Source organism: Sceloporus undulatus, chromosome 2 (genome assembly GCF_019175285.1).
Source record: "Sceloporus undulatus isolate JIND9_A2432 ecotype Alabama chromosome 2, SceUnd_v1.1, whole genome shotgun sequence".
NCBI lineage: Eukaryota > Metazoa > Chordata > Lepidosauria > Squamata > Phrynosomatidae > Sceloporus > Sceloporus undulatus.
Genome location: NC_056523.1, coordinates 229,437,592 through 229,461,661, shown reverse-complemented (window position 1 = coordinate 229,461,661; position 24,070 = coordinate 229,437,592). Strand labels below are relative to the sequence as shown.

Genomic DNA, 24,070 nt, shown 5'->3' with positions numbered 1-24,070 from the left:
TTGCTATATGGCCAGCACAGCTACCCCTGGATATGTTTTCAGATGATGGAACTAGGCCCAGAGTGTGCCTTGTGGCATGGGTAGCACCAGATACTACTCAGGACTGAACCACAGTTGTAATGGAGGATATGAAGCCCTGAGCTGCTCCTGACAAAGAGGCCTCTACGTGGGTGTTGAAGGCCCCTGGTACATCTAGCCAAGAAGACTCCAACACCATCGCCGAGACCAACTCAGCCAACTCAGGAAGGGAGACCACTGAACAGCATAGTGGTTAGTACATCATTAGGATTCCTCTTCTGTCTTGGCTACCCACCTTTAAACACAGATATTCATACCCCACAAGTTGTGAGATGGGCATCTGGAATCCTGATAGACCATTGTAATTCCGCCTCCCCACACTCCAGGCCTCCTCTCCTGCTGCAGTAAGAATATGGCAGACAAAGCTGGAAAAAGTTCACACACATAGGCCGGTATCACACGACAAAAATTTCCAGTCCAATCACTGCCAACCCAATGCCATCCTGAGCCCAATCATGTGTATTCACATTAATTTGCAAGTGATTACCACACGTAATTACTGTCATTACACAGTCATTCCGGGATCAGACCGATCCTAAGTCAATCCAAAAATGGGTAAATTCAGTGAACTAGCGAATTCACAAATCTTATTCCAAGGTGAATTTGCAGCCAATCCGATATGGTGTTGGTGTGGAATTGCAAGTTTGCATTGGGCCTGGTATCCCCACATATCCCATGGTGCAGCGCATAGGCTGTAGCTCTCTCCCAAATGGGTGACAGTCAACCTTCGCTTCGCTTCTCTTTCCTTCAGTTTCTTCCTGAAGGGAAGATAAACGAAGGGAAGGCCGGCTGTTACCTAAGATCCGTGGCCTATGCATCCCAGAGGGAACTCTGGGATACATTGGCGATGGTGGCTCTCTCCCAGATGGGTGACAGCTACTCGATAGGCTTTCAGAAAAGTCCTATGACGTGTCTTGTCAGATAAATGTTGAGTCTTCCGCCAGCAATGCTCTAGTAGTTTTCCAGCCCGCTTCATCCTTTTAAGATCTTCAGTGTACCAAGGATTACGATTTGGAGCAGGCTGGAAAGGACGCTTGGAGCAATTGTGTCGATAGCCTTGGAAAGATCTTTATTCCAAGTACTTACCAAGGTTTCGACAGAGTCGCTGATATTGCCATCTATTAAACCCTCTAGTGCTTCTTGGAACCTTTTAGGTTCCATCAGCCTTCGAGGGCGGACCGTTCTAATAGGTCCACCACCCCCAAGAAGATTGGGGATAGCTGCCTTCAGTCCAATCTTGACCAGGAAATGATCCATCCATGGCAGAGTGGAAGTAGAAATCATTTCCGCCCACGGATATTCCTGATTCAGTACAAACATTTATGTTAACATCTAAGCTATTAAACCTTTCTTGGGAGTGGAGTTTTACTGTTCAGCATTTTGGATAGCTCTTTTAAAGTTTAGTCAAAATGCCAGAGTGGATTCACCGCCCCACTGACATGGTGCCATCCAAGCAACCAATTCACCACTGATACCTTAGTGCAGAATTTCTGGTTCCTCAAGATAACAACCACAGACCTCAAGACCTCTGTCATAGCTGAAACCTTGGCTTCTCAGAGCTGGGTGTGGTAAGTGAGTTTTATGGTGCTAGTATCACAGAGTTTCACTAAATACACACAAGGTACTTTCTCAAGAATAGAAACTGAAACCAGAAAACTCCATATAAAAGCTGTAACCCATCAAGATGCTGAGAGTATGACAAAATGGATTCACAATCTTCATCAGATAAAGGTAAAAATCCAATTCTGTTGGTGGGGATTGATGGGCAAAAAGGAGGCAGCTATAATTCATTGGGAAAATTGGCTGCCTGAATACAGCCCAGGTCCATCCCTGCTTCCAGAGCCGCTCCACCGGCCATTTTTTTAAGTCAGAAAACAGCCGGATCCAAAAAGCGCCGGGAGGAGCAGCTCAAGAAGCAGTGATGAACCGGGGCTGTATTAGGGTGGCAAAAAAATCTGATAACATCAGGATGCCACTTGAATTCAGCTTTAAAATGGATAGAGGTAAATAAATTTAATAACCTATGCAATAAGCCTCTGGGTATGTTTAGCTAGGAGATGAGGAGACTAAGAGGTGACATGGTAGATATCTTTAACTATCTGAAGGGATGTCATTTGAAGGGATGTCGTGGAGCAAGGGTGCTTTCTGCTGCTGCGAACTGTAGAACACAAACATTCAAATTACAAGAGAGATTCAACCTAAATATTAAGAACTTCTTACTAGAAGAGTTGTTCAACAGTGGAATAGATTGCCTTGGAGAGTGATGGACTCTTTTTCTTTGGAAGTCTTTAAACAGAGGTTGGATAGGCATCTTTCAAGAGTGCTTTACTTGTGTATTCTTGCATAACAGGGCGTTTGATTAACTAGCCCTTGTGCTCCCTTTCAATTTCAAATATCAAACCTTGATTTTCCATTTTTTATAAGAGACACCATTTTGCTATGTATTATATGTAATCGGACTTGAGCATACACAGATTTTGTTATACACAGGGGATCTTGGAACCAAACCCCAGCGTATAACAAGGGTCCACTGTATTTCCTCAGGAAGTCTGTTCAAAATGGATTAATTTTTTCCAACAGGTCCATCAGGCAGAGGAGCCAACCAAGGGTAAGAAACAAGACTTCATATTTTATTGCCCTTAAACGCAAAAAGCTAGTGGGCAAAAGGGAAGTGTAGGAAACTCTCGGACACTAGGGAGTTTATCAGACAAGGGAAATTGGAAGTATAATCCAATGGCAATCTGAACGCAATCATGGGGTTTAACGTTATTGCGTGATAACTCACAACACGTAAATTTGGGCAATGGGAAGTCAGTCCGAACGCAATCATGTGGTTTCACATTATTGCGTGATAGACTGCCACACGCAAATTCGGGCAATGGCATGCTATTTTGGGGCAACAGGAAGCCAGTTCGAACGCAATGTGCATTCACATAATTGCGCTAAACTAGCGACGTTAAGTGAATGCGTTCTGGCCCAACTTTCATTTCATTTGAATTTAAGAGAAATTCCTCCTGTTTGATAAACTCCTAGGGAGAAGTGATACCATTGCCTTTCATCAGGGATGTAGCTAGGATTTTAGGAAGGAGGGGGGTCCAGACTAAGTGCCACCATTATAATGGGGCTTGAGTGTGGCGGTGCAACAGCATACACCATTCATTTTTCTAATGGAAGGGGGGGTCCGGACTCCCAGAACCCACCCACCCACACACCCCAGCTACGTCCCTGTTTTCATCTCTATCCAATTTCACCCTGGGTTGATGGGTTGCTTTGCTCCAAGGCTAGCTGCCCTTGATTGTATCCAAGCTGAGAATGTGTTCAGCCTACAGGAAAGGTTTGGCCATTTTCAGGGGTGATGCTGTTGGCAAATGAGAATCCTCTCTAAAGCTTGGGGAGTGAATAATTCAGGTATGTAATAGCCAAAACAAAAACAAAAAAAACTTCCACGCTCTGTGTTGGGTTGGTAAGGAGGTTGCTTGCTGTTCCTTTCTAGAAACATTTCAGAAGCAAATCTTTCTGAGCAGCAGCCCAGAATCCATCCAGAAACTCTCTCATTATTACTTGGGGTTCAGGGATCTAGAGCAGGGCTTCTTGAGGTAGTGGTCCATGGCTAGTGCTAGTTTGCAAGCTGCCAATTTATGGAGAGTTTCCAGAGAAGAAGAAAGGGTGGTAGTCAATGGACATAAATAGGATACCTGACACATTGTTGGGGGGGACGGTTGCCATTCCCCCACATCAAATAGCATGAGAGGCTCTGTCTACAAAGGTAGATTAGAAAAAGAAACAGCAGAATTGGAGTTCATCCACAAACTACAGCCTCTCAGCAATGGATTAAACAAGGATAATGGCTTCCTGGCTCACTAGACACATTTCAGCACTATCTGACTCCATCTTCAGCACCTACAGGCTAGTTTCCAAAGCCAAACTAGTTTTGCCACTTCATTTCCATACACACTGGCTAGTTCCCAATGTATTTGTTCAGAGTACCATAGTTAAAACTGGACTTGCTACTTCATTTCCATACACAAAAGATTTTGAATTTGAATTGACATTCTTACATATCAATGGCATATATATATGTCTGTCCCTGGCTTTCACGCCACTAAATGCATCATTAGCCTGCCGCAAGAAGAAGCTGCATTTTGCAGCTTCTTTTTGTTGCGCGGAGGAGCCGTGCGGTTTGGCCGCTGAGGCTCCTCCACGCAGCAAATGAAGGTGCTTTTCAGACCACCCTTTTGGGCGGTCTGTAAAGCACCACAGAATCATAGAGTTGGAAGAAACCATAAGGGCCATCAAGTCCAACCCCCTGCCATGCAGGAACTCTCAATCAAAGCATCCATGGCAGATGGCCATCCAGCCTCTGTTTAAAGACCTCTAAGGAAGGACATCTGAATGGCACAGCAGTTAAAACCCCATCCCTTATTTTTGCATAGGATTCAGACCTTGAGGCATCAGCATGTCCAGAATGGAGAGAAGTGGAAGTGTGAAATACTTTTTGTTTAGAGGGAAAATCTACCCCAGAGCTGCACAACATGACAGTAGGAAGGGACCAATATTAAAATAGGTTACCTTCTTCAGGCTGCAGATAGGATTTAATTAAATATTAATTAATAAATTATTAATTGATAATAATTAATATTAATTCTATCCTCATCTGCCTGGCCCTTTCTTCAAGAGAAAGCCTAGCAGCAGAGGAGCATTGCGAGTGTTCACTGCAGTTCCGTTATCAAATTTGTTCTTAAGGTGGAAAATAGAACCAGAGAAGCTTCAGAGGAATTACTCTCCCACACGACCGCCAGAGGTTACACATCTACTGTATGAAATCCAATGGAAGAAAAATCTCAAGACCTGGAAAAACTGGTGTACAAGCAATCCTAACCAGCATGCTGAAATCAATTTTTTAGAAAATGCATGGAAGGAGATAAGACGGAAGACCAGACCATGCTCTATCACGTGGTTTCTGTCTTGGAGTCCTTGTCATGCATGTAGTCAACGTATAATTGAGTTCTTGGAAACACATCCTAAGGTGACCCTAGAGATAAGAGCCGCTCAGCTGTTCAAGCATCAAGTGGAGTGTAACCAGAATGGCCTGAGGGATTTAGCTAATTTTGGGGTTAAGATCTCCATCATGCATCTGCCTGGTGAGTTCAAGTCTTTATATGTTCAACAAGATGGTGGACTAGGGGAGTGGACAGACCTCCTGTCATGTCCTCCCTGCAGACAGGGTGACTAGATGTCACAACTGCAAAGGAGGATAAGGCACCACAAAATGTAGAACAATCAAGAAAAATGTAGAACGGTGCAAAATAAAAGCTAGAAATACTAATATAAATGTAATTTCATGTGGTTTGTTTACAGCTATATTACTTATATTATTTTTTATTATGAACTCAGTTATATTTTTCTGATCAACTTGTTAAAATGTCTTTTAAATATACTTACAGAACTCTGAGCAAAACATATGCTTAAAATTGTACTTTGCTAGCAACAATCCCTTAACTGGATCTATAGTTGTCTATTGTGCTGGAATTAAGGGAAAACCCCTTCAACATTTGCATTGTGTCCTTAGGCAGCCCATTACCTAACATGTTTGCTGTCCTTTTCCCCTTCAAGAAACAAATGTGCCCTGTGCTCTGGGTGTGAATCTTTGGAGTTTATCGCACAGGCCCTAAAACAGGCCTGGCGCATTACAAAAGGAGCCGGGATGGGAATGGAGGTGGCATAGAACGCATCTTACTGCACAGGAGAATGCTGCCGCTGCTGCCGGAATTTCCCATTCTGTTTTGTATGCGTTCCCCAGGAGGCGATTTTCAGGAGTGCTTCTAAACAGTTCCTGAAAATCGCCTCCTGGGGCACACATCCGAAACAGAATGGGACTTTCCGGAGGCGGCGGGGTGTTCTCCTGTGTGGTAAGATGCATTCTATGCCACCTCCCTTTTCCATCCCGCCCCCTTTTGTAATGCTTCAGGCCCGTCCGAGGGCCTGTGCGACAAAGTATAATGTTGCTGATTCTAAGGCAGTGGTTCCCAACCTGTTGGTTGGGACCCCTTTGGGGATCGAAGGACCCTTTCATGTGGGTCGCCTAAGACCCTTGGAAAACACCTATTTAATTACAGTTATGAAGTTGCAAGGAAAATAATTTCATGGTTGGGGGGTCACCACAACATAAGGAACTGTATTAAAGGGTCGCGGCATTAGGAAGGTTGGGAACCACTGTTCTAAGGAGTTTATCACAGTAGCGAGATCCTGCGGGAAATGGGAGTTAAATGCAATTTAACGTGAAGAAATGCCTGAAGTTTGTCACACAACATTGCAGTTAACATGAAATAACGTGAAGTTAAACTGCAGTTAAAGCGGAGAAAACTGGCAGCTTTTTTACTTTTGGAACATCCTGAAAGTAAAAAGCTGCCGGTGTTCTCCATTTTAACTGCGGTTTAACTTGACGTTATTTCATTTTAGAAGCGATTCAGTGTAGAAACAGTAATGTTAAGAAGCCCCCTAAAAATGGCTACTCCTTTAAAGAGTTTGCAAGAGTGAAGCAAGAAGAACAAAAAGGTGAGAAAAAAGAACAAGGAGGTGCAGATTCAGGAACAGGAGTAAAAGCAGGAATGATGGACTGTGAACAAATGATGAATAAACTCACACAAATTATGAAACAGGAAAATGATATGAGATTTAAGGAGATGAACCATCTTCTGGAAATACAGAAAAATGAAATAGTCCAAGCAAGAGAAGCAGAAAAGCAAGTTTTTTGATAGTAATTCAGAATGAAAGAGAGACTATGATAAAGCAATTTCAATTACAAATGCAACTTGAAAGGAAAAATTCAGATGAAAAGTTTATGGAAATACAAAGAAATATAAAACAAATACAAGAAGAAGTGCAAACATTAAAAATAGACAGTAAAGAATTAAAGCATATTTGGGTATGAAGAAAAGTGTAACCATTTGTATTGTAAAATTTAAAAATATTAATAATAAAAAGAAGCAATTCAGTGTGATAAACTCCCCGAATTTGCAAGTTTTGTTTAAATTCAAATGTACTTTAAATCACGTTTAACTCCCATTTGCCCATGGGATCTCACTAGTGTGATACACCTCTAAGAAAAAAGACTTTAGAAAGATCCATTCTAATCCCCCCATTTGCAGCAAGGACAGGCTGCTGAGTAGACACATTTCTTCAAGAGGAACAGCAAACATGGTATTAGTCAATGAATGTCATGCTCAAAATGGAGAACATTTTGGAATTTCTCCTGGACAGGAGGTTGAAATGTAGAATATGTCCTGGAAAAGGTGGACATTTGGTCACCCTTCCTGAAGATAATACAATGTGGTGGCTATGGTGGAACTCTGAAGGAGAAAACCACCTTTGCAACATCCCTAGTAGCTGCCACCACCCACAATTAATGTAATAATTACTTCCCACCATCACCATATACTTAAGCCTGCCAATTCCCTTTTGGTGGCTTGGCACAAGTATAGAACAAACACTTTAGCAGTCCACTCAAGGTGAAAGTAAATACAGTAAATATATATTGCTTCATTATTTATCAGTTTAAGATAAATCTTCAACTATACCTTATACGTCTTTGAACGCTATTAAATAATGCTAAACATTATTTCAAGTCCCTTTAATAATACTTCAGAGAACTCTATTTCCATTCCTTTATTCAATCATATTATTATGATGATGATTTTATAATGTTGATGTTGTATGTATGTATTTTATTATTGTTTTTATTACTGTAATTTTGTACTGTTGTAACCCGCTTCCTGTAAGCACAATGGCTTGCAGACTTAGGTTCCATCAACATTATGTAGGATCCTGGCCTTAAATTGTTTGGGGCTTGAGTAAGGTTCAGTGTAACCTTTCTTGCTTTGCCCACCTTACTGAATTAGAAACAAATTCTATCAGCCCCTATTGTGAAGCCATAGGCCAATTTCCCAACTATCTTCTAACACATTCATACTTACGGACATTTATTTCATCAGATTATCAATATTGTTGGAGAACATTTGTGGTTCCTCAAGAGCATGGTGAAGAGTACTGGCCATGGCATTTTTTCCCCAGGATAATTTCTTGTTCCCAGAGTCTCTGTTCAATTCTTAAGGTAAGAGGCTATTTAAAAAATTAAACAGTAACTAAATCCAACTCTGGGGAGGGAGACATCTTTTGACATACAAATGAGAGAAAGGCCTGTTACAGACTGCCAAAATAAAGCTGCTTCAGGTCTCTTTGGAGGTATGCTATTTAAATGATGCATAGGTCCTAAGAGTCCGGAGGTCGTGCCAAAGCCACACTCCATTCCTAAGCACTGGAGTGCAGCTTTGGTGCAGCTTCCGGATTCTTAGGACGCATGCATCATTTAAATAGCATATCTCCAAAGAGACCCGAAGCAGCTTTATTTTGGCAGTCTGTAACAGGCCAAAGTGCCTGGGATTGCTTTGGATACTGCAGTGTCTTCTAGAAGGGCATCATGCTCTCATATAAACACATTTCATGCACATTGTTGCAGCAAAAGCATGGCAAGGTTCCCCCTCTTATCTATCGATGGACACAAGCAGGTTCCCCCCCATTGTAATGACCTGATTATTTTTCCTTTCAGAAATAAATGGCATCTTGTTCTAGTGACCCCAAAGCCTAGTTTTGCCACCCTTATGTATATCTCACACTGTAGTCTATTACTTTGCAGCATAATTTAATTAATGTATTAATTAATTAATTAATTAATATTTTTAAGCAGCTGAGTAATGTGATGGCTAAACCATAATGGCTGCACCTTGCTCATAATGGCTGGGTCAGATGCTGTTGGAGTGCAACTTCCATCAGTCCTAGCCAGTGTAGCCAATGGTGAGGAATGCAAGGAGTTGCAGCCGAAAACATCTGGAGGGTCTTACTTTGTCCATCCCTGCCCTAGGTTCTCCATGAAAGTGAATAGCAACCGTTCTTTCTGTCCCTAAGCCCTTTTATTCAGTCCCATCGTGCCTTGTTCCATTTTCTTTATGTACCCTGATTTCTCTCAAGCAGTTCTTTCTCCTATGCTCCATGTCACAAGGTCCCTTCTAACATTAACATCTGCTAAGTTTCTTCAGAACCCACCCCGATTTCCCTCTTCTTCTTGCTGCAATTCCGTTTCTTTTGCCTTTCCCCATAAGGCTTCTTTTCCTTTAGCTACCTTTTTCTTCTCAGTTCTCTTACCTACTCTGGATATTTCAGACATTTTCTTTGGACTCATTACTCTCTTTTATGCCCAACTCTTCCTTTCTTTTCCTGCCTTTGATTCAGGTGAGGGTTTGATCCAAAACTGACCACCTTTCCACTCATTAAAACTAGATTACAACATATTTATTTCTTAAGGAGCGAATATCATGAAACTCATGCCACAGGCACCTTATCAATGTTACACTGTGAGATGAGGTAAGTTTGGGCCATACTGAGGTCATGCCGGTAATATTTTCAGATCATTGTTTAACTATTTCGCTGGGAGAAATATCACAGACATGGAGCGGTTTTTATCAGTACACTGAGACACCACAATACAGTGGTACCTCGGATACGAAATGCGCGGGTTCGAAATTTACGGGGATCGAAAAACGTTGGGCTTGGCAAAACGTTTCGGGTTACGAAAATTTTCGGTCCGAAATTTCATTTTCGGCTCGAAATCCATGCTATCGGCTCAGCGCTAACGAAAAGCTATTTCGGGTTACGAAAATTTTCGCGTTACGAAGGGAAAGGCGGACCGAATTAATTCGTAACCCGAGGGCAACACTGTTAATCTTCTCCATGTCCCAGGTTCAGCAGCTATGATTGACAGATGGCATTTCTCCCTCAATTAGTATCTTGAAGCGGTAATGGGATGAGGAAAAACAAACTCAGGTGAATCCAGAAAAAATGGAGGTACCTCCAGTAGGGCCTCAAAACGGTAAGGTTGAACATCCAGTTCTAGATGGGTCTGCTATCCAAAAGGACTGGTTCCACAGTCTGGAGGCTCCTAGACCATCATTCACATGACGAAACAAGTGAATGCATACGCTCAGGAGCACATGTTATCAGCTTGGCTGATTACGCAGCTGCGCCCTTTCCTGGAAGTAACGGGACCTAGGCGGTGTACAGACCGCCGCCTTTGCCGCGGTCTGGCGCTGCCGCAGAAGGTCCTCGGGGAGCCGGAGCCTTCAAACGGCCCCGACTCCCGCGCGGACCCGAAAAAAGAAGCCTCCAAAAGGGGGCTTTCTAGGCCGGCCCTTTGGACGGTCCGGAGGAGTCCCATTTTAAAAAAAGGGGTGTCTCTTTAGACGCCCCGGCCTGTAAGGACTCCCGTCTCGTAAAGATGGCGCCGGCCTTTTTACATGGCCGGCGCTTCTTTACGATCGGACTCACAGATCCAGACGCGTTCGCGCCGCTGCTGACGTAGCGAGCGGCCCTGCGCCCGCTACGTCGCCACGCGAGCAGAAAGAAGCTCCATTTTGGAGCTTCTTTTTTCGCGTCCGGCGCGGGGAGTCGGGCCGTTGAGGCTCCGGCTCCCCCGCGGACCTTTGGCGGGCAGCGCCCCAGATCAGCTGCCCAAAGCGGCGGTCTGTACCCGCCATGAGCTTCTTTATGCGTCGCGTTGCGACGTGGCGAGCGCCAGCGGGCGCGCTGCCTAAGTCAGCAGCGGCGCGACTCGGTCGGACGCTGTGGCATCCGATACGTAAAGATGGCGCCGGTCCATGTAGAAAGGCCGGCGCCATCTTTTACGGACGGAGTCCGTACGAGGCCCCGGGGGCGTCTAAAAGAGACGCCCTTTTTACAATGGGCACGTCCTCCGGACGTCCCAAAGGGCCGTCAGAAAGCCCCCTTAGAAAACTGTGTTAACATTTCACTGGACCTCCCAACTGATTTCTGTTAAAGCGCTCTCCATGAGGCTTACCTGTGCCTAGTCCGGAAACTTCAACTAGGCAAAAAGATGGCAGCCAGGCTGCTCGCTGGAAAAACTAGGAGTGACCGAATAAACACCCATTCTAAAATCTCTTCACTGGCTTCCTATAGTTTCCGGGACCAGTACAGTGTTGGTTATAACCTTTAAAGCCCTACATGGCTTGGGCCCAACCTATTTGAGGGATTGCCTGCTCCCATATAATCCGTCCGCCACCCTCAGGTCCTCTGGGAGGAATCTATTGCAAGCCTTTAAAAAACCAGACTAACTGCTCCCTCCCAGAGGCCTTCTCTGCAATTGCTCCCAAACTATGGAACGGTTGCCGAACGAGAGCCGTCAAATTGCCAGCTTAGGACAGCTTAAAAAAGCTGTCAAGACGGATCTCTCTGGCAGGCCTTTCCTGAATAAAAGTGCCCGGCCACGAATGGACTGCCCCCCGCATCATGTTCAGCCCACTGCTCTGTCCTCGATATCTATATCTATATAATTCTGTTTTAATGATATTTTATTGTAACATGTTTAATCCTGTTTAAGGGGGGGATTTGGGACAACACTTGTAAATGGTGGATTTAATGTGTTGTGAGCGCTTTATTGTCTCGTCACAGAAAGCGGATACAAATAAAAGTTTTATTTATTTATTTATTTATTTACTATGTGGTCTTTTACTATATCACTTGCTAATACTTTGTATCTCTGCAGGATCCCTGTGCTCTGACCATAATTCCCTTTGCTACAAGGTCTTCCTTCCTGCTGCCCTACTGCCAGTTGATTTCAGATAAACCATTGTAAATCCTTTCCTTAAAACCAACATGTATTTTTCTAATTCTCTCAATAAAGTATCATGTTTTGAATGTCGGTTTGAAGACAGTCTAGCTTGGTAAACGATAATTATTTCAAATTCAGAAAGTCTACTTATATTTAAAACCCATCATGTGATCACCAGCTGGAGGGACCAGTCCAAAGGGTCCCCAGAGGGCATGATTTGGAAGGAAAGCACAGAGGAAGGGGCCCACGTGGCACCAGAACACCAACAATGAGCAAAGTGGGAAAAGCTTGTTAGAGCCAATAGAAGCTGTTGAGGAAGCTGGAAGGGGTGGATCAGATAACAAGCATTGCTGGATAGAAATTGTGGTGGGCCATCCATAGTTCTTAACTTTAGGTTTGCTGCTATTGCTGCTCCAGAAGGCTAGGGCACTCACAATGGATTCAAATTCATAAGCAAAGAGCCTCTACCTAAAATTAGGAAGTAACTTTACAGATTGTTAAGATCTATTTGTCAGTGGAACAGTGTAGCTTGGAGGTGATGGACTCTTACTTCTTTGGTCTTCAAACAGAGGTTGGTTGCCACTCTTCCAGGTGCTTTAGCTGTGGTTAATGTCGGTAGAAGCTGATCAGTGGCCCTTGAGATTCCCTTCTAACTGTTTAATTCCACAATAAAACTCCCAGCATTTTTGCCATTCCTCAATCATTTCAATACGGCTCTGCTCTTATCAAGCCGCTCCATGTCCAGTTGTTTGTCACCCGTGCAGAAAAGGGGTACAAATGGAAGAACAGATTCGGTTCTGTCAAGAGGAGCTTTCCAGAACTTACTTCTCCCAAAGTAACAATAAGTTGTAGGTTTGGATTTTCATCCATCAGTCTCATTGAGTAGTCTGAATCAACGATGTTAGAAAATGAAATATGTCTCAGCCTGCTTGCCACAGAAGAGATCACGGAAGCTTCAACCACACGTTCTTCCCATACCTGGACGATATGATTAGCCCGGTTAAATTCTTGAAGGGGTGTCCATATTGAGGAGGGAGCAAGCTTGTTTTATACTGTCCATAGAACAGGACCGGCGCAAGGGAGCAGCTCCAGCAAAAGAGATTCCACCTCCGCCTTCGTATTTAATAATATTATAGAGGACCTCTCTGCAGTTAGACGCTGTTCAAGAGTGGAACACTCTTCCTCAGAGTGTAGTGAGTCTCCTTCCTTAGCGGTCTTTAAAGCAGAGGCGATGGCCATCTCTTCTGTCAATGGGATGCTTTGCTGATTGAGTAGTTCCTGCATGGCAGGGGGGTTGGATGGATGGGCCCTTGGGGTATATTTCCAACGCTATGATTCTGATCTAAAACAGTTGGTCCCATTTCGTCGTTTTGTTTTCCACCCAGCCCCAGTCAAAAAAAATAATGCACATCACATAAACTATCTCCTATTCAACAAGTTCCCCCGGTGGAGGCTGCGACGCTGGGTGAGAGGATTGAGGGGTGCCATTATAATGGAAGGCCAAGTATTGCGAGTCTTAGAAACATAGCAGTAGTTCTAGGGGGTTAGCAACATCCTTTCAAATACTACAAGTAAATAACTATTTCTGGACTCCAATTTCTAAGCCTCTCAAGAGTTGTGTGTTTGTGGCATTGTTTTGCCTTCAAGTGCTTTGACCTACAGTGTCACCCTTTAATGGGGTTTTGTTGGCATTTTTCTTCGGAGTTTGCCATTGTCTCCCCTGAGGCTGAGAGTATGTGACTTGCCCAAGGTCACACAGTAGATTTTCATGACCAAACCAAGTTTTGAACCTTCACTTCCAGAGTCATAGTCCAACGCTCAAACCATTATGCCACATTGGCTCACCATTAAAAGTTAGTTTGACACAAAAACTGTCACCCATCACTGCCATAAGACAAGCTTTAATAGAGGCAAATCAATGCAACAGGTGTTCTACAGCTAATACGCTCCAGCTAATACGCTCCAGCCTCGTCTTGCAGCAAGTCAGAGAACTGGGCCACTAAACAACAAATTCTATTCAGACTAACCCAGGCGCCAATAGGGGACTTTTCTCATGTCTCCTTGGCTGGATGAAGAATCCCCATGTTGAGGGTGCATCTCTCCCCCCACCCCATGTGTAATATAGAACAAAGAAAGGAAAATGAACTGTGCAGGTGCAACCCAGCCTAACAGAAACTGGAACCAAACAAGCAAATTGATTTTCCTGGTCTGTCCCCTGCTACTGATATACCCTTGATCAGCCATGGTAAACTTAAACAATCTAGCAGAGTTTACTGTGCACAAAATAAACTTTTTTTATGCTACTGAACCCATCTGGGAGGAACCCACATCCATCATGCTTCACTTTTAAAAAAAATGTTAAAGTTCCAAAAGCACTGTGACTATTTGTATGTCTGTATGTGAGAAGCAGTAATGTGCTACTCATCCTGAGTATTAATCCTATAGACACATTTCAATTGTAGCTATACTAGTTGCTATTCAAGGGGCTAGTTCTACCTTTTCAGGGCGTTTCATACAACAAACACTACAATATATAAAGCCAGTTTGGCCATAGACCAATCTCAGATCAGAAAAATTAACACAGGTATGCTTGTCAATGACAGCAATGCAATCTCACGGTTTTCTTGTACACCAGGGGGAAAGATTTCTGTAGGCACATACCCCTCTTTTGCATCCTCCAGAAAAGTACTTCAGAGGAGTAAGGCAATCATGGGGGCAACCTGTGATGCAATATGGGGTGGGGTGATAAAGGCAGTCAGAAGGGGAAAGTCATTGAGCTCCATATCCCCATGGAGTTGTTCTTTCTATTTGTGTATGGGAAACATTGGAAACAAGGCATACTCCATACACAGGCCAAAACATCACTTCCAAACAACAGGCATAAGATGGCAATCTTCTCCAGCAACTTCAACCATCGCTGCATGTTTTGGGTATGGAACTACTGGTGGTCTTTCTTTCCGCTCTCTGTGGAAGGAATACAAATAAGATGAGCTTTTCTAACAAAACAAAACAAAAACAGGTCAGTGTTAAACTGAGAGACAGTGAAGCAGTCAATGCAAGAAAGCTATGACTACAATTAGTAAGACAGAGCAGCCTTTGAGACAGAACCTGCTAACTAATTAGTAACACAGAAAAAATGCCTTCCATTATCACTATAAAACACCCCCTCCGACATTTATAGTTGTGTGTGTATGTGTGTGTAAGAGGAAACAGAGAGATATAAGAAAGAGCAGAGGGCTAAACATTACCAAATCTAGTTACATTAGCTTTTCGTTACAAATGAGAATAAAGACTAGAGGCAACGAAGCAAGGGTGTTATGGATAAGATGCATTTAGGGACTGACCGAAAGAAAAAAAAGTTGGCAGCATGACTTTTCATAGACTGCAATCTACTTCCTCAGATGCATTTAGTGGAGTGGAAACCAGGGACAGACATATATATGCAACTGGTATGTAAGAATGACAATTCAAATCAAAATCTGTTGTGTGTGGACATCAAGTAGCAAGCCCAGTTTTAATGATGGTCATTAGTGAACAAAGACATTCTGGCCAATGTGTATGGAAATGAAGAGCCACGACCAGTTTGACTTTGGAAATTAGCCTGAAGGTGAAGAGAATAGATGAATGTAGGACGCCCCCCTGAGGATGGGGTCAGATAGTGTTGAAATGTGTGTAGTGAGCCAGGAAGCTGTTGTCCCTGTTCAATCCATTGCTGAGGGACTGTAGTTTATGGACAAACTCCAGTTCTGCTGTTTCTCTTTCCAATCTATCCTTGTAGTTCTTTTGTTCAAGGACTGTTGCTCTGAGGTCTGAGATGAAATGCCTAGGGAGCATGAAATGTTCTGCCATTGGTATTTTGGGAATACACAACACTATCTGAACTCATTCTCAGGGGGCATCATACACTCATCTGTTCTTCCCATCTACAGGCTAATTCCCAATATCTTTGTTCACTAACAGCCATCGTTCTAACTGGGCTTGCTGTTTCATTTCCATACACAAAGGATTTTGAAATTGAATTGACAATCTCGCATACCAATGTCTGTTCCTGGTTTCCACTCCACTAAATGCATCTGAAGAAGTAGGCTGTAGTCCACGAAAGCTCATGCGGCCAACGTCTTTCTTTCAGTTAGTCTCAAAGGTGCCTCAAGATCTCTCTACATACTTATTCTACAGACTAACACAGCTATATATTTGCCTTGCGCAGGGGCCATGCTAATCTTCTCTGTATCGTTCCAATTTTAGTATATGTGCTGCCGAAGCGAGCACACAGCTATATATTTGAATGGATTTAGGGAGAGTATTAGAAGACGGAAATGTTCTTCCTGCTTCCTATGCTTTCACATGAGGATGTTGGAAAAGAACACGGAACTGAAAGTGCACATCAAACATCTGAATTTTTTTTCATGGCCTTGGAGACTTTGATGGAAAAGCTGATTACATCTCTTTTAATAAATTAAAGGTTCTATACACACAGAGAGACCGGTCAAATCCAAAAGGACACATACAAAGTTCTAATTGCAATGGTACATTTGGACTGAATAGACACCTACACACTTCTGTTCATTCATACAAGATAAATGGCTTAATCTGGGCTACTGCAGTATCTGCTTCTCTTTCACTTTATGCTGCCAGAGGGGCAGGCACATTGGACAGACAATTTCCTATCCCAATCTTCTATCCTCTTGTGGGGGAAAAGATGAGGTATGTTAGCACCAACAATGGACCTGAGGCTTATGTTCCCAAAAGCATTCTACCTATTAATGGTCCCCTCCTTGGAAGACCAGAAGAAATTATCTAAGGCAAAATGCTGGGGTCCTATTCAGCCACTATGCTAAAACAACAGTCCATTGGGTTATGTTTTTCTGAACAACAGCAACAGCAGGAGAAGGAATGGCATAGTTGGAAGGGGCTCTTGGAGGTTGCCTGGCTTTCGGAGGGTCCATGTAGCCAAGGTAATATATATAGATAGATAGATAGAGAGAGAGAGAGAGAGAGAGAGAGAGAGAGAGTGTTCTTGGACAATAGCTTGTGCCACAGAGCAATTGATTGTTTAAGCCAGCCCCCCTTTACTGCCTTGGCTACACTGATCCCTTGTAAGGCAAGCATTCAAGGAACAGCACCAAGAAGCCAGAAGCCTTGTTCCAATGCTGTTGCACCCTACTTTTTTCTTCTTACTGTTATCATCTCACCATCACCACTACCCTCACCTCTGCTGTTGATGATCTTGGTAAAAGCAAGCAAGCATAACACTTGTCCAAAACATTTCCTTAAAAAACCCCAACAACTTGCTTGTAGGACAACATCGGATTCATCATTTTCATGTTAGAACAGCTGTTAAGCAAATCAATGACATGAAAGGAAAAATGACCGAATAACCCTTGAGCTATTCAGTGGTGGTTGTGAAGTTCTCAGGTCCCTTTCAACCTTCTGGAATATAATCAAGAGTAACCCATCCCATCCTTACCTGTGCTGCAGGGAGCATTATATTCTACAATTGCATAGTCCTCTGTGCGAGAGAGAAAGAGAGGAGAAGAATTAAGATTGTGAAATGAAGTCAAGACATTTTCTTTCCAAGCTCTGTCAACATTCATTTCTCTTGGACAATCCTAGAGGTTGCAGGTGCCAATCAGCCATACTGATTTGGGTGGATTTTCAGGAAAAAGTGCACTTAAAAACACTTTCCCAGAGAGGAAAATAGTTTAATAGTCTAGACTTTTAAGTGTCAAATATGATTTTGAATTCACCCCCCCCCCACTATAATTCTATGATTTATTGAAGTTTTGTTAAATGTTTTTTAGACTTGCCATTTAATGTTGATTATTGTGGGGGGGGATTAATTAACTTGTTCGAAGACACCTTCATTGAGGGGCAATACAAAAGTAGCTGAATACATAAATGAGTAAATCCTTTTGAATTAAAGTGACTTTGATGGAAGTCTATTTTAGGATCCGACTGATAGACTGAGTGACGGATAGATTTTATGCTTGTTGGTTGTATGTTGGTTTTAACTTTTATTGATTCTGAATGTGTATTTAGGATTATACTGTGTTATACTGTGATGTATAGTCTTGTATATTTTTTGAGGAACTGAATTAATTCCTTCCTTTAGAGAATCTGGGAGCCAAAAAGGCTCCCAGAGTGCCTTGCTGTTGTAACGTCAATAGGTCTCAAGTCCGCTGTGGCCATCGGTTTTTCAAAGGCTTGGCTTGGAGGTCGGACAGTACCGACTCCAACTCCACGCCGGCGTCGGTGCCGACACAGAGGGTAAAAGGTGGCCACCAAACCTTTCAGAAACCCCTTCACCCAAAGGATCTTTGAAGAAAGCAACCCTCCCCCCGAACTGGATCTTTGGCAAACATGGCAGGACAGGTAGCATTTGATGGATGTGTGAGGGACAACCCTCCATCCCAAAAGTGCCATCAAAACTCCAGCACCACCTGGAGTGGACCTGTGCAGGAGGAGGGACAAGCCCTTCCTGGTCAAGGAAGAGGCCACAAAAATCTCTCTCCATTTCAGGGCCATAGGGACCGCTGGGTGAAGGTTTCTCGCAGCCAGGTCACCGCCCTCACTGTCTCCGGGTAGTAGGGTCGTCAGGCTGGATCTTCCAGGCACCAGCGGCAGGCTATCGATTCGGGGTGGTGGAGGCATCCGTCCGTCCTGGATCGACAGCAGGTCCGGAACGAGGGTCAAAGACGGAGAAGCATCTCCTGGAGAGGTGGAGAGGGATTGCGAAACCACGGATGTCTCGGCCACCACGGGGGGGTGATGAGGATCGCATGCGGCGGTCTGTGTCATCTTGGACACCACCCTGATGATGAGGGGGAACGGAGGGATAGGCGTAGAGAAGCTCCCCGTCCAGAGGAAAGCGAATGCGTCTCGCGGCTCCGTCCAATCGCTTTACTTGAGAAGAACTGGGGACAGTGCTGTTCCCCTGGTCGCGAAAGAAGGTCGATCCGGGGGGTTCCCCACCGACCGAAGAGATCGCTGACGTCTCGGGATGGAGTCCTCCACTCAGGCACACCGAAGGGGGATCGGCTGAGGCGATCCGCCAGCTCGTTGTCTCCCCGGGAAGGTGAATCGTCCTGGAGGAGGACGCGCCTCTGATTGCACCATCCCAGATGCGGAGCGTGAGATGAGCAGGGTCAATGGCCATGGTACCACCTTGTTTGTTGATGTAGTACATCACCGGTGGATTGTCCGTCTGAGGAGAGACCACTCTCCCTTGAGACAGCAAACTCGACCGCCCTCAAAGCCTTCTCCCATGCACGCATCTCCCAGCGTTGATGTGGAGAGCTTGTCCTGTGCAGACCACTGTCCTTGACGACAGAGGTCGAGCAGGTGGGCGCCCCTCCATCCATGGAGCATCCGTTGTCAGAGTCAGTTGTGCCTGGGGGGTGGTGGAAGGCATCCCAGTTGCAAACGTTGGAGCTGTTAGCCCCCACTGAGGGAGGAGGCCACCGTGTTCTCGCGTTTTACCGTGAGCCCTTTGAAGGCGTGTCCTCCAACGGAGAGAAGACGGAGAGGAACCAGGATTGGAATAGGTTCGTGAAGACGAAGTCTGCCCAGGGTGGTGCGACGGTCGTCGATGCCTGTGGACCAGTGCGATTGGACGTCTCGGCTCTCACACTCCTGTGGATGCACGGCCTGAGACGTTTGTCAGGGCCTGAAGCGGTCCGGAGGGAGAAAGGCCAAGCAGTTTAGGCGTCGGGCTGGTAAGAGAATGAGTGAGCTTGACTTAAACCCAGAGCTGAAGAACAGAAAGAACCAAGGAATATGCTTTAACATAGATAAAGGAAACAAACAAGAAAGGGAATGGTTCCGCGCACAGCCCTGATGCGACGAAGGTATTGGAAAACCGAGGCGAGGCAAGTTTAAAACTTGGAAGCTGTGAACGGGGTGCCGTCCCGGGTGACGAACCATGACCGGAGAACCTTATCTCCCTGAGTCGCCATGATGAGGAAATGGCAGGACAATGAAGAACTTTGAACAGAATCGAGTCGCTTTGAACACTGAGATCTGAACACCTGTCTGTCCTCCCAGAAGAGGAAGTTGAGTTAAGAGCTGCAATTATTGCAAGATTCCAGCAGCCCAAGAGTGAGAGAGACGGAAAAGTATAAAGATCTGGACTTTCATCTCCATTTTTGTTGGCACCAACCGCTGGCAGGCAGGCAACGGGGCCTTGTCATCCACAGCCTTCTGAGAAACACCTGATCATGTTCGGCGGAAGGGAAGTGTGTGTGAGTATTGTATGAAGGTGAGCTGAAAGAGCTCTTGATAATCAATGGTTGTGTTACTTGTGTGATTCAATAAATGTTACATGCATGGTGTTTAAAACCCAAAATTTGGTGTCCGATTCTTTCGCCGCCTTGCTGTGAATAGGTCCACGGATGGGAGAGGTTCTCATTACACGCTCTCAGGATAAACAGGTTGCCCTTACAATCTTGGGCATAACAGATGGCCCCGATAGACACTGACCGTTCTGGTTCGCGTGACTGTTGAAGTTGGGGAACTTTTCCCTGTTGACGGACCAGCCCGAGGGAGTCCACGAGGTGCAAGGGCGAATGAGACTGCTTCTTGCAGCTCGTCTTGGGATTCGGCTGCAAACAGCCAGTCGTCCAGGGTAGGGACAGACCCATGACGCCCTTCTGCTGAAGGTATGACACCACCGGTGCATGCACTTCGTGACGACTCGTGGAGCGTGGCCAAGCCGAAGGAAGCACGTTGTAGTGGTACTCGGTGGAGCCGACAGCGAGGCCGAGGCATCTTCCGGTGGGACTCTCGAATCCCAACGTTGAAATCGGCGTCCTTCAGGTCGACTGTTGCGAACCACAAGCCCTGGGTGGAGCAGAGGCAAAATGGAAGCCCAGGTTACCATCCGGAAAGCGCGGTAATTCAAGAAACAAGTTCACTGTCTCAAGTCCAGGATGGGCTGATGCCCCCATCCTATTTCTGTACCGTTAAAGTACCTGGAGAAAAAGGCCAGGGGAACATTGAATCGGGCGGCAAGGGGAAATTGCCCTTTGCTGAGCAAGGTGCGCACTTCGTCGAGAAAGGGTGTCCGAGGGTGGGAGTGACATGAAGGCTCCAGGTTGGAGGGATCTCCTGGAACTCGAGGGCATAACCCATTCCGGACGATGTGCGAACCCACTGGTCCGATGTTATCGAGCCCAGAGTGTTAAATTCGGGCCTCAAACTGTCCAAAAAAAAAACGGGGGAGAAGAAGAGACGAAGCGCGCTGCGTCTCCTTCAGGTTCTCTTCTTCCCCTTGTCGGTGTTACTGCCGGCGGGACTTGGGTACCGGGGCGGGGAAGTTGAGACGGCCAGAGGAGGAGGGGAAGGACTGCGAGGGAAGCCGCTGTCTCCTGGGAGCCCTGCGGGCCTGCCGATCCTGAGGAAGGGTCCCCCTTGTGACTGACTTGCGTTGTCTGCCACGGGCGCTGACGCTTCCGGTACGGAGATGAGGCCGGTCTGAGGGACATGCCATGCTTCCTTGCGCCGCCTTATCCTGAACTTGCGGGTTCAGGCGGTCGTCCGGTCTCGGCGTGAAGAGCCCTGTCCCGTCGAGCGGCATGTATTCGAGGCTTGTCTGACCGTGGGGTTGAGGTCAGAAGCCCTCAACCAGGCATGGCGCCTCAATGCCATGGATGTGACATGGCTCTCCTCCCACAGGTCCGCCACATTCTGGAAGTGGTGATGAGCAACCATCCCAATCGAATGGGCCTCGTCCCTGATTTCAACCAGCTGCCTCTGGATGTCATCTGGGACGTCTGTGGAATGAGGGGGGTAGATTCTCTCCATGAGTGTCTGAACGTAGGCCCCCATGCAGGCGGTGTAGTTGGCAGCCTTGACCCCAGGGCCGATGCCAAGTATGCCTTCTTGGCCAGTCCATCTACCTTTTTAGCCTTCCCGGGTCGACAGGAGAGGTGGCCTTGCTTCGGGACGAAGCTGTGCTGGGCTCCTCGACGATCGCAGAGTTGGGCCTTGGGTGGTAGGCCAAACGGGACAGCTCGCCGGATGAACTGTGAGCGTTGGACCTTACGGGGGGTGACGAGAGGGTGGCGGGGACTCCCAGGATCTCTCACTATGGTATGGAGTCTAGTGACTGAAGTCAGGAGAGGGCAGGCAAGGCGGGGTGGGCACTCGGTCCATGCACCGAGTTCCACCGGCTCCTCCGCGTGTCCTCCGGCGAGACGAGCTCGATGTCGAGGAGCTCTCGCCATCTGACGACGTGATCGGGAAAGAACGGACGTCATCGACGGGGAAGCACGGCTCCGGATCATGCATCCTCTGCTGGGGGGGAGACCGAAACGAGAGGACGTCGTCTGTCGGAGGTGGGACTTCGACGGGGAGAAGAGGTTCATCGTCTGAGTCGAGGTCCGAGGGAGGGCAGGAGAGGGGTTCTGTCACCCTGACTTGGGATCTCGGCCGAGATGGGGTCGGTGACGTCCACCGACGACCTCGAACGCCTGTGGGGTGGAGACGGGGGGGGCCTCTCAGAGACGAAGCGGTCGGGACGATGACTGGTGCCTTGCTCAGCCGGATGGGGTTCAGTCTGGTGAACTCTCTCATATGGCCTTTATCCTCTGGACATAGATAGTAACGGCCCGACTGAGGATCAAAAAACAGGTCTGGCATCTCCTGTCCATGGGGCTGATCCTCCTCGTTACAGACCCTGGGGGAGAAGGCGACTGCTGTCCTGATGGAGGAGGGGAACGGGTCTTCCATCCAGTGCTGCGAAGTCCACAGTCGGCAAAGGCGTTTGTCGGTGTCGCGGGACCGCCGTACCTCTGTGCAGGCTCTGGATCGCGTGGTCTCCACGTGGAGTTGCGCATGGGAAGCGCGGCCCTGCTTTGAAGGGGAGCGCTGTTTGTCTTAGCCTTCGGTGCAGAAGTGACCGACCTTAGACTGCTTGGCCTTTTTGGAGCGGGCTCGCGGCTAGACTTCTCATGGCCTCTCTTCTTCCCCGACTTTGGAATATCATCTGCCGGGAAGAAGGGGTTGTCCGGAAGGTCTAGGAGGACAGCGGCCGCGCCGATGAGGAAGGCTTGGAGACCTTGCCCCTGTAGGAAGGTTCCAGTGGCTCCTTCGGTTTCGGGGCCTGGTGAGACGGCCTTGGAGCCTTGGAGGCTGCAAGGCTGAGACAAGTGGCCCTCAGCCACGGAGCCCTTTTCAGGGCGAGCCTCCTTCGTCTTTGCGAACCCTCATTTCGACGGCGGCTTGGAGAAGGCTCGGAACCCCTCAGTTCCCCGACGTTTTGTGGGGGCGCTTGGAGGGCTTGTGGTGGCATGGGCGGTTTGGAGCCACGGGCCACATCGGAGGTGTCTAGAAGGGTGGTCCCGCCGGGACGCACAACCACACTAGGGATAGAGGCTCTCCCAGATCCCACTCTGGAGATGGAGACGCTGGCTCGTGAGATTGAGGCGGCGGGAGCCGCGGGAGGCAAAGATGATGACCGCGAGCCTCCCCTCCTGCACCCCTTCCCGGGCACTCGCTGAAGTCCGCCGGATCTCACGGTTCTTCCGCGCCTGGGAAGAGAGGGACCTGCAGCGCGGGCATGCTTGGTGTTCGTGGTCTTGCCCAGGCACCAGCAGGCAGGCGGAGTGCGGTCTTGGACGGGCACCTTGCCCTCCGCACATGTCGCACTCTTGAGGTGCAGGCATTTCCGAAATCGTCAAAGCCCAGAGGAGATTCCAAAAATGAGGTCAAAAAGTCCAAAAGTCCGAAGTTACCGGGGCGGGAGACAAAGGAGACAAAGATCTGGTCAAGAAACGGTCCGAGGTCAAAAAGCGAAGTGATTCCAAGCAAGCAAAGCAATGCGAAAGTCCTCTGAAGAGCTAGCGGGCGTAACAACAAGGAAACTGGGGAAGAGCGGGAAGGCAGGGGCCTTATAAAGGCGCGTGGGCGGGCGTTACCGCCAAAAAGTTTCAATATGTTGCAGAGTAAAAACTATGCCCAGTGATTCCAGTAGGTTCCGAAGCGACACTGCGCAGGCGCAGTGGAACCCATTTGTATGATTCGCAGAGACCACGAGAACGAAATAGACTCTGCTATCCTGCTCGATTAATAATAAATAATACTACTAATCATAATGCATTATTATTATTATTTTTTATTTATTATTATTACCCTTCTCATACTTTTTTTTGTTTTTTTTTCCCGCTCATGCTGAGCTACGGCTTACAAATTGTTATTTAGCCCACATTTTTTTTCCCTTGGCCTCAGGCTTATAATCTAAAGAGACAAGACACAAAAGGAGAAGGAGATGGCAAGTGGGGAAGTGCGAACCAAATCCAGCATAGATCTTCTCTCCCT

General features: G+C 46.5%; 2 protein-coding genes and 1 non-coding gene across 3 annotated transcripts in view; 1 reads left to right on the top strand and 2 right to left on the bottom strand.

Annotated features, from left to right (window-relative positions):
• Positions 1–1,755: 1,755 nt before the first annotated feature.
• Positions 1,756–8,305, top strand: LOC121920910 (C->U-editing enzyme APOBEC-1-like). Its single transcript, XM_042448190.1, has 4 exons — positions 1,756–1,809; positions 2,659–2,686; positions 4,822–5,219; positions 8,070–8,305. The coding sequence occupies exons 1-4, from the start codon at positions 1,782–1,784 to the stop codon at positions 8,210–8,212; spliced, it is 597 nt and encodes a 198-aa protein (XP_042304124.1). The 5' UTR covers positions 1,756–1,781; the 3' UTR covers positions 8,213–8,305.
• Positions 8,306–13,640: 5,335 nt separating this feature from the next.
• LOC121920606 (alpha-2-macroglobulin-like protein 1) overlaps positions 13,641–24,070 on the bottom strand; it is an 86,713-nt gene continuing 76,283 nt past the window's right edge. Inside the window, exons 36-37 of the mRNA XM_042447735.1 lie at positions 17,223–17,264; positions 13,641–14,719 (exon numbers count right to left, since the gene is read on the bottom strand). Of these exons, the coding sequence (XP_042303669.1) occupies positions 14,694–14,719; positions 17,223–17,264 (68 nt within the window). The 3' untranslated portion in view covers positions 13,641–14,693. The remainder of the gene's footprint in view (positions 14,720–17,222; positions 17,265–24,070) is intronic.
• LOC121924528 lies at positions 15,917–16,024 on the bottom strand. Its single transcript, XR_006102647.1, has one exon. It is a non-coding gene; the product is annotated as a U6 spliceosomal RNA (small nuclear RNA).

Excerpts from the sequence above, each read along its gene's own strand:
- LOC121920910 (XM_042448190.1), top strand. The coding sequence starts at position 1,782 with ATGGATTCACAATCTTCATCAGATAAAG. Across the intron at positions 2,687-4,821 it reads GGCAGAGGAGCCAACCAAGG|GTGGAAAATAGAACCAGAGA; the intron begins GTAAGAAACAAG and ends TTTGTTCTTAAG. Across the intron at positions 5,220-8,069 it reads CTCCATCATGCATCTGCCTG|ATTATCAATATTGTTGGAGA; the intron begins GTGAGTTCAAGT and ends TTATTTCATCAG.